The sequence below is a fragment of the Prionailurus viverrinus genome, chromosome D3 (genome assembly GCF_022837055.1).
Source record: "Prionailurus viverrinus isolate Anna chromosome D3, UM_Priviv_1.0, whole genome shotgun sequence".
NCBI classification, from domain to species: Eukaryota; Metazoa; Chordata; class Mammalia; order Carnivora; family Felidae; genus Prionailurus; species Prionailurus viverrinus.
In genome coordinates this window covers 5416481-5426392 of record NC_062572.1, presented here as the reverse complement: position 1 = coordinate 5426392, position 9912 = coordinate 5416481, and the positions used below count along the sequence as shown (strand labels likewise).

At 49.9% G+C, this 9912-nt stretch overlaps 1 protein-coding gene across 2 annotated transcripts in view; it reads left to right on the top strand.

Moving 5' to 3' along the window:
* Positions 1-3695: 3695 nt before the first annotated feature.
* Positions 3696-9912, top strand: part of BRI3BP (BRI3 binding protein) — a 28800-nt gene continuing 22583 nt past the window's right edge. For both annotated transcript variants that reach the window (XR_007145921.1, XM_047828411.1), the window contains exon 1: positions 3696-4007. Coding sequence is in view for 1 of the 2 variants with exons in the window: in XM_047828411.1 (XP_047684367.1) it covers positions 3798-4007 (210 nt within the window). In the remaining variant the exon portion in view is untranslated. The remainder of the gene's footprint in view (positions 4008-9912) is intronic.

The following is a 9912-nucleotide window of genomic DNA, read 5'->3' as shown; positions in this document are numbered from 1 at the left end:
GGGATAGTTCGCACGTGGTGTAGGCAAAGTCCCCAAATCGGAGTTACCTGCTAATACTTACTTGGCTACCTGGGAGTGGGGCTGTGTTGTCACCTTTCCAACTATAACCCCGTCCCCATTGCAAACTGCTTCTCTTTTTTTTGCTCATTTGCAGTTTCTGTTACTCCGATAAGAAACATAATTAGTTGTGTAGTAAAAAGGCACGAAATATTTCCATTACAGGGACAGAAGAGCTAAAAGAAGAAAGTATCTATTAGGCGGCTTTAAACTCTCATTACCATATCACATTGTCTGTAACACATTCGGAAATAATGTACTTTGTGAGTCCTGTAATTATGTTGCGTGTAGAACAGTTACATCATGTGGCATTTTCCCTGTTAAAAACATGAGTTCATTGGGGCGCCTGGGTGGCGCAGTCGGTTAAGCGTCCGACTTCAGCCAGGTCACGATCTCGCGGTCCGTGAGTTCGAGCCCCGCGTCGGGCTCTGGGCTGATGGCTCAGAGCCTGGAGCCTGCTTCCGATTCTGTGTCTCCCTCTCTCTCCCTCTCTCTCTCTGCCCCTCCCCAGCTCACACTCTGTCTCTGTTTCTCTCTCAAAACTAAATACACATTAAAATTTTGGGGGCGCCTGGGTGGCGCAGTCGGTTAAGCGTCCGACTTCAGCCAGGTCACGATCTCGCGGTCCGGGAGTTCGAGCCCCGCGTCGGGCTCTGGGCTGATGCCTCAGAGCCTGGAGCCTGCTTCCGATTCTGTGTCTCCCTCTCTCTCTCTCTGCCCCTCCCCAGCTCACACTCTGTCTCTGTTTCTCTCTCAAAACTAAATACACATTAAAATTTTGGGGGCGCCTGGGTGGCACAGTCGGTTAAGCGTCCGACTTCAGCCAGGTCACGATCTCGCGGTCTGTGAGTTTGAGCCCCGCGTCGGGCTCTGTGCTGACCGCTCAGAGCCTGGAGCCTGTTTCGGATTCTGTGTCTCCCTCTCTCTCTGCCCCTCCCCCGTTCATGCTCTGTCTCTCTCTGTCCCAAAAATAAATAAACGTTGAAAAAAAAAAAAAAAAGCATGAGTTCATTAAGGGCAGACATTTAAATAACATAACAAAACCAGGTGAAGGCATTAGGATTTATTTTAGAATTGTATTTATTTTAATGTTTATTTATTTGAGAGAGAGTGCGCTCGAGCAGAAGGGCCGAGAGAGAGAGAGAGAGAGAGAGAGAGAGAGAGAAAATGCCAAGCAGGCTCCTTGCTGTCAGTGCAGAATCCAGCGCGGGCCGAACTCACCAACTGTGAGTCCAAATTCAGGAACTGTGGGATCATGAGTCGGAGGCTTAACCGACTGAGCCACCCAGGCACCCCTTAGTTTAGAATTTTAGAAAGGAACCTAGAACAAGATCTGCTGCAGAGTAGGTAAGCAATAAGGAGTTACTGAATGTAATAATCACTGAATGAATAAATGAAGAGCATGATTGTATACACTTTCTCCTTCCCCCCAAATTCAAAAGCAAAAACATCCCTAGAAACACACAGGTGGTGCATGAGAGGACTTAGATAATGTATGTATGAACATGTTTATAAAGTTATATACTGATTTAAACGAATTTTGGGGAGGAGAGAGAATAATTAGCATATCAAACCTCTGGTTTCAGGGGTCTTATTGCTTAGAATGACAGTGATCTGCAGTTTTTCCTTTAAATATGTTTAAGTAAATAAAAGGTGTGTCCATGTTAAAATTAAGTGGGTAATAGTAACTTCTATAGTTTCCTTATATACCAAAGTATTATCTCCAGAAAATACAACGTTGTGTAAAACAAGAAGGAAAAGACATAGGGGTGCCTGGGTGGCTCAGTCTGTTGAGCATCTGACTCTTGACTTCAGCTCAGGTCATGATCTTGCGATTTGTGGGTTTGAGCCCTGCATCTGGCTCCGTGCTGACAGTGCAGAGCCTGCTTAGGATTCTGTCTCTCTTCTGTCTGCCTCTCTCTCTCTCTCTCTCTCAAAATAAATACACTGGAAACAAACAAAAAAGACAAGACGTATATACAACAACATGGCTCTCATAACTATGTTGAAAAACCAATCACAAAACAGCAGACTGTCTGATCCCATATACATAAAGTTCAAACACAGGCAAAATTAAGTCCCTAAATTTTGGAGGGAAAATAGTGAGTTTCCCCAGGAAGCTGGTAACGTTCCATTTCTCCATGTGGGTGCTGGTTACCTCATGTGTTGTTTAAATGCATACAGAAGCACCTTACGATTTGGGTATTTTTCTGTGTGTAGGCTCTACTTCAGTAAAACTTTTCTTAAAAAATAAGAACTTAAAATATATGGCCACTAAATACGTGAAAGCTTCATCAGGAATCCAGAGAAGTGTAAGTTCAAAAATAAAATACAATTTTTCACTCTTTGGGTTGGCAAAGGTTAAGTTTAGTTTTCCTGGTTATCTCAGAAAAATGGTTGGACACCGTTTGCTTTAGGCCCTTGGGTTGCATTTGGCTATTATGGCTCATGGGTGTTTTTGTTTTAATTTTTTTTTTCAACCTTTATTTATTTTTGGGACAGAGAGAGACAGAGCATGAACGGGGGAGGGGCAGAGAGAGAGGGAGACACAGAATCGGCAACAGGCTCCAGGCTCTGAGGCATCAGCCCAGAGCCCGACGCGGGGCTCGAACTCACAGACCGCGAGATCGTGACCTGGCTGAAGTCGGACGCTTAACCGACTGCGCCACCCAGGCGCCCCTCATGGGTGTTTTAAAATCAATAATCGTCCTTCGCTTTGTATACCGTTTAATTTATTGAAGACACTGGGTCGCTTGCCCTGTACATTCTGGATTTGACTGATTGCTTCTGCTGCTTTCTCATTTTCTCCTCCATCCCCCATATTTCCTGTAAATTGTTGGTTAGCTGTAGAGACCAGATCCGGTTAGGGTTCAAAGTGTTCGGGCAAGAATCCATCCCAGGTGGGGCAGGTACTTCCTGCTTCTAGGGTTTGTCCCGCGTCCAGGTCTGGACAATTCGGCGCCTCCATTTTCAAGTTCCCCACCAAGCATTCACCTCTTGGTTTCAGTCTCTTGGTGACCATCGCCTGGATCCATCGTTCCCCTAAGGGCCAAAATGATTTTCTAGCTCCTTGGCTCCCTCCTCATTTACCAGCTGGACTTATCTTCAGAGAAGTTTCCCTCCTCCCGTTTTGTGAGGCCGAAATAGTAGGTGAGGAAAGGCAGGAGGGATGCTTGATGCTTTCCCTTTAATTCAAAATCTCAGAATGAATGAATGGGTGGAGGAGCGGTTGCCCTTGCCATCGCCAACGGTGGCCAAGTATTGGGGATCAGTAGAAATTCAGGGACATGCATGTATCTGGTTTTCCAATCAATCGCAGTCACCATCCCTGCTGAGGCCGTTGCAAGTTTTGCCAGCACAGCCTCCTTTTTACAGAAAAGTTAAAAATAACAATTACTTTTTTTTTTTAAAGGTCAACCGCCCCCCCACCCCCACCCCCACCCCCCTCCAGCTCGGTGGGGGCGGGGAGACGAAGCAGCCTCCGGCCGCACCGGCCCCGCGCGGGGTCCTCGGCGGGGTCTTCGGCCCGCTCCCGGCGTCCGGGGGGCGGGGCGAGGCGTGGGCAGGGCCGTCGCGGCTTTGCGCGCGGGGCGGGGCAGGTGGCGCTGCGACGGCGGCGGCGGCTGACAGAGGCGCGGCGCGCGGCCCCCGAGCGCGCTAACGCGGTCCCCGCCGGAGCCGCGGCGTCCCCGGTGCGGCCCTCGGCCCCGCTCCCGACCCCGCATCCCGCCGGCCCCAGGATGGGCGCGCGCGCCTCGGGCGGGCCCCGGGCCCGGCCCGGGCTCCTGCTGCTTCTCCTGCTGCTGCTGCTCGGGCTCCTGGCCCCGGGCGCGCAGGGGGCGCGGGGCCGCGGCGGCGCCGAGAAGAACAGCTACCGCCGCACGGTCAACACCTTCTCGCAGAGCGTCAGCAGCCTGTTCGGCGAGGACAACGTGCGCGCCGCTCACAAGGTGGGCGCCGGGCTCGAGCCTGCGGTCACCTTGCCCGGGCCAACGCGCACCTGGCTCCCGGGGCCGGCCTGGGCCGTGCGCGGCCTCCGGGGCCGCGGGGCGGCGGGGAGAGGGGAGGCCGGCCTGCGCCCCGGGGCCTCTGCCGCCTGCGGCCCCCCGCGCGCGGCCGGGGTCGGGCCCGGCGGCCGGTGGCGGCGCATGGCCGGGGGCGGGGGGCGGGCGCAGGGCCTCGGGGCGCCCTCTGCCCGGCGCCGCACTTCTCCTTGGACCTTGCCCGCGGGCGCGGCGCGGCCCCTGGGCTGCGCCCACGCCGGCCGCGCCTCTCATTCATTCATTCAGCGCGTTTGAATGAGCACCTACTGTGAGCCAGGCGCCGCGCGCGCTGCCCAGGGGGCGCCCTGCCCTCTCCCCAGCAACCCCTGCGTTTCTGCCAGCCTCGCGCCGACCCACTTCCCCCGAGCACCTTAGGCCCTCCTCCTTCTGCTGCGAAGATATCTCGGCTTTTTTTTTTTTTTTTTTTTAAACTTTACAAGAAAAGAAAGGGACCGATGCAGTCTCCTCTGTTGCTTTGGCCCAGTAACCCTCCTGAGCTCCTACTGTGTGCCGTCCCTTGATTCGGAGCGTTTTTACTTTGGAGCTGCTGTGTCGAGCGCTCAGGAGGAGCGCGGGAACGTGTGTCCGCACCCTGCGCTGCCCTCTGGAGCCCGGTGGGACAGGCTTCATTCGGGCCCGAGAAAGGGGAAGTGAATGAAAGACAGTTGCATGTGGTAACGTGGTTCCCTGAGGACAGCCCTTGCTGTTCCTCCTGTTGATATCTTTGCTCCGGGCTACCCCTGGGGTTTGGGAACTCAGGTTCTGGCTACCACTTGACGGGCTGCTCGGCTTTGGGCCACGTGTGGCTTCATTTCCCTGAGCCTCAGTTTCTTTATCCTCTAAAAGGGGCTAATAATAATATCCCCTTCATTATGCGGTTGTAATTATGAATGCTTCCTGTAATTATGGTGCTTTCCTGGCCCAGAGTAATGACTGAATCTGTGTCAACTACATCGTTTTGCGGACATTCCGGCCAAGGCACACATCCACTTTGCTTAGCCCTGCTGGAAGGACTTTCAGGATTTAAAAAAAAAAAAAAAAAAAAAAAAAAGTTTTCTGGTGCTTGAGATAAAACAAAACAAAACCCAACTCGGACTGGCATTCTTCTTGGGCGAGATCAGAACTCTTTCTGGGGTGACCAAGGTTTGTGCCTTCCACGGGGCTAATACAAATCTGTTATTTGCTTAAAATGTGCTGAGTGCTTTTATAGATAGACTCACTCAATTCATTCTCAGAAAAACCCTATGAGTAGGTACTGTTCATGTTTTCATTTTGTAGGTAGGGAAACTGAGGCACAGAGTGGTGATGTGAGTGGCTCCAAGTCAAACTGAGTGGCAGAGCCGGGAATTAAACCCAGGCAGCTGGTGCCTTCATGGGCCTTTCCGTTCCTCCTCTCCCCCCATCAACGCAGCATCTAGAAGGAGACTGACCTGACATTTCCTGCCGAGCGTCGTCGCCCAGACTGGCCGGGCTTGGGGGAGACTGTTTTGTTAATCTTAATCAAAAGATTAAGCACCAAAACTGGGTATGCTGGCGATGTCGTTCTCAGCATGCCTGGGGTTACTAAGTCGGAGCCGGACCGGCTTGGTGGGTTGTGAGGTTTGAGGGTGTTTAAAAGAAACACCCCATGGTCTAAGCTAGGCCTCGTCTGAAATAAACCTGCGGTGCTCTGGTTTGGAGCATGGGCCTTGCTGTCCAACAGACATGGATTGGAATTACTAGCTTTTGATCCTGGGCCAGTTGACTTGACCTCTCTGTCTCCTCTCCAGAGGAGATGAATTGGAGGGCCGAATGCGACTAGGTTGTATAATACCAGGTACTGAATGATTTTTTAGTAAATGGTGGGAGATATTTATGTAAGAAAGGGACTCTGGTAGGAAAGTGATATACTCACTTACTTATTCAATTAAAAATTATGAAGCGGCTTGTACATGAGTGTTCATCGGAGTGCTTTTCACGTTAGCCAAAGGGTGGAGACAACCCAAATGTCTATCTGCTGATGAATGAATAAACTGTGGCCTGTCCAAGCATGGAATATTATCCGGCCATAAAGAGGAGTGGAGCACGGATAGGTGATACGCGGACGAACCTTGCAAACAGGTGAAAGAAGCCAGACACAAAAGGCCACATATTGTACAATGGCATTTGTGTGAAATGTTCCAGGACAAGCAAATCCATAGAGACTGAAAGCAGATGAGTGGTTGCTAAGGGGAGGGGGTGGGGTGGGGTGGAAAGTGACTGTTTCATCGATCGGGGGTTTCTCTTCCGGGCAGAAAATGTTCCGGAACTAGGCAGAGGTGAACTTGCACAGCATTGTGAACGTACCATACGGCACTGAATCGTACACTTTAAAATGGTTCAACCGGTTAATGTTATGCTATGTGTATATTACGACAATTTTCAAAAATTTCTTAAGCACCTGCCATATGAGCACAAGCCAGACAAAATCGTCCCCTCTCGAGGACCTTTCATAGGCAATAGATAAGTCAGACACTTAAAACAAGATTATTTCGGAGTACTAAGTGCCGTTAAAGAGGTAAGAGAAGATGATGTGCTAATGATGACAGGTAATCTTTGTTTAAGCTTAGGATGTGTCTCTCGCTGTTCTAAGAGAGAGAGCCTCTCTTATCAGCCCTGTTTTACGGAGAAGGAAAGCAAGGCAATGGAAAGGTTGAACCTCTCGCCCCCAGTTCCACTAATCAGTTGGGGGGAGGACTGGGAGTGCCCACACTTGTCACCTTTGCAGAATTGGAAATCACTGGAACAGAGTGGCCAGGGAAGTGAGCTGAAAGAGAAGGAGCTGGAGGGACAGAACATCCCAGGCAAAGGCAACAGTGTGAGCAAAGGCCCTGTGGTAGGAACAGGTTTGGTGTGTGAGGGCCAGAGAGGGTCCGTAGCAGGGCTGTGGCAGAGTGAACAAGGGACAGAGGGAGATTGAGACCTAGGTCACACAGGACCTAGGGTTTAACAAGACATCAATAGTGATGCCAGAAAGGCCTTGTGGAGAGCCAGGAGGAAGAGATCTGGTGCCCTGCCTGGAGGCATTGGGCAGGGGGTGGAGGAAGGGGTGTGAGTTGGGTCTGGGAAGATGGGTTGGCAGGGGAGGGAAGGGCTGAGACAAGGCTGGGGTCTGTTTCACAGGCGGCTGCGTTGGGGTGTGGATCTTGGGGAGCACAGGGGAAAAAATACAGCTGGACCCACATGGTGGGAACATTTGAATGAGAAGCTGAGAGTTGGTGTTCTTATTAGTCCTTTGTTCCTTAGTTGTTTTGTTTTTAAGAAGATTAACTTTTTTTTTTTTTTAATAAGGCCGTAGCTGCATGCAATGCCATTTCACATAGTTCAAGAGTAAAAAAAAAATAAATCTGCTTGCCCACTCTGACCCCATCTCCCATTTTCCTTCCTAGAGTAGCCTGGTGTTCTGAGCATCCGTACAGATCCTGCCCCTTTGTGGGTTCTCTGTTTTTCATTACGCATGCTGCTCCACTCCCCCCCTCCCCCTCCCCCTTCCCCTCCTCCCCCTCTTCCTCCTCTTCCTCCTCTTCTCCTTCTTCTCCTTCTCCTTCTTGACAAATTTTGGCAACCAGATCTTATTGGTACATAAAGCTTTGCTTCCTTCCTTTTGGAGGAGTGCAGAAAGCAAACCATCATTCAGGACGTACCATAATTGAACCCACGCCTAACAGCTGACATTTTGTTAGCGTCCCCTCTTGTGCCCTCCAAACCTGGCTGCAGTAAAGGTCTTTCTATAGAGATTTTTGTGGGCAGGTTGTTAGAAATGGAATCGCTGAGTCAAAGGGTCTGTGCGTTCACAAGTGTTTATTTTTACTTTTTTTTTTTTAAGTTTATTTATTTCGAGAGGAGGGTGGGGCGGACGAAGAGAGAAGCCCAAGCACGCTCTGTGTTGTCCACGCAGAGCCCTCCCCGTGGGACTCGAGACCACACACGCGAGATCGTGACCTGAGCTGAAATCAAGAGTCGGACGCTCAACCCACGGAGCCCCCTCCATGCCCCCATTCACAAATTTTCAAGTTGGAATATAATCGGTGTGCTTTTCTCCATGAGAAGTATAAAGCATCGTGAACTGTCACACCCCGAACACACCCGTGTCACCGGCATGCGGATGTAGAAATGGATTGTTCCTTGGGGCGCCTGGGTGGTGCAGTCAGGTGAGCGTCCGACTTCAGCCAGGTCACGATCTCACGGTCCGTGAGTTCGAGCCCCGCGTCGGGCTCTGGGCTGATGGCTCAGAGCCTGGAGCCTGTTTCCGATTCTGTGTCTCCCTCTCTCTCTGCCCCTCCCGCGTTCATGCTTTGTCTCTCTCTGTCCCAAAAATAAATAAACGTTGAAAAAAAAAAATTAGAAATGGATCGTTCCAGTTCCCCTGCCCCCCACCCCAAGGCAACCGCTCTCCTGACTTGTGGCAACATAAGTGAGTTTCGTGTTTACCCCCACTTCCATATACGCTTTCAATACCGTGAAAGACAACTGAATTGTTTTCCAAAGAATTCTGTGGGTTTCCACTCCTACCGAACGTGTGAGCTCTACCTTCCGCACCTTGTCCGACGAAGTGCGTCATTAAGTTTTTTATTACGTGTTTTATTGGTTTTATTACATCTTTTCACATATGCAGACTCCATCAGCCTTTTCCTGTCTGGAGACTGCCTTTTGTTTTCTTTGCCATTTTTTCCTCTTGAGCTCTTTCTTTGTCTTTTGTTTTTGATTTTTTGAGATGCTGGCCCGTTTCACTGTTCGCCGGCGAGCTTGTGGGGTAAAAATAACTCTGACGCTTTTCCAGCCTTTTTTCCTCCGGCCCGTCTTAGCGGCTTTTTGGAGGTGTGACTGACATTACGCGTCGATAGACAGCGCATATTTAAAGTGGGACAAACGTGTCCGAAAGCGTACAAGTTGATAAATTTCGATGTGCGTGCACACCCGTGTAAACACCACCACAATCAAAACGTTTCTCGTTTTTATTACGAGAACTTTGGAAGTAAGGAACAGATGAAAGGCTGGAATGAAGAACAGCTAGAAACTTTCCCACTGGACCCACATTTTCACATTTTCCCCAAACTGGTTTCTCCCTTTTTCTTTACACACACACACACACACACACACACACACACACACACACACACACACCGTTTTCTTCACGGAACCATTTGAAAGTAAGTTGCACGGGTGCCTGGGTGGCTCAGTCAGTTAAGCATCTGACTCTTGATTTTGGCTCAGGTCATGATCTCACGGTTTGTGGTCTGTGGTTTGTGAGATCGAGCCCTGTGTCAGGCTCTGAACTCACAGCACGGAGCCTCTCTCTGCCCCTCCCCTGCTCACGTGCGCACACGCTCTCTCTCAAATAAACGTTAAAGAAAAGAGTAAGTTGCAAACATCATGACACTTTCTCCTACAGAACCACAATACCACGGTCCCTCCATCCCCCCAAATTACATTTAGTACAGTAAAAACTTGTCCCGTACAGTCTGTATTCACATTTCCTTCATAGCTTTAAAAAGAAAATCTAACACTTTATTAACCATGGCTCATTGCATTTGGTTTTCATGTCTCTTTAATGTCCTTTAGTCTGTCAGAGTCCCCTCACTTTTTGGGTGTGGGTGTGGAGAGCTTTTCTGACATTGACATTTTGGAATAGTGCAGACCAATTGTCTTTTTTGCTTTTCTTGTTTTGGTAACAGCTTTACTGAAAGTTCAGTAGTTTTGAGTATATTCAGACAGCTGCACGGCCCTCACCACAGTCAATTTTATTTTTATTGATTGATTGATTTAAAATATTTATTTTGAGAGAGAGAGAGAG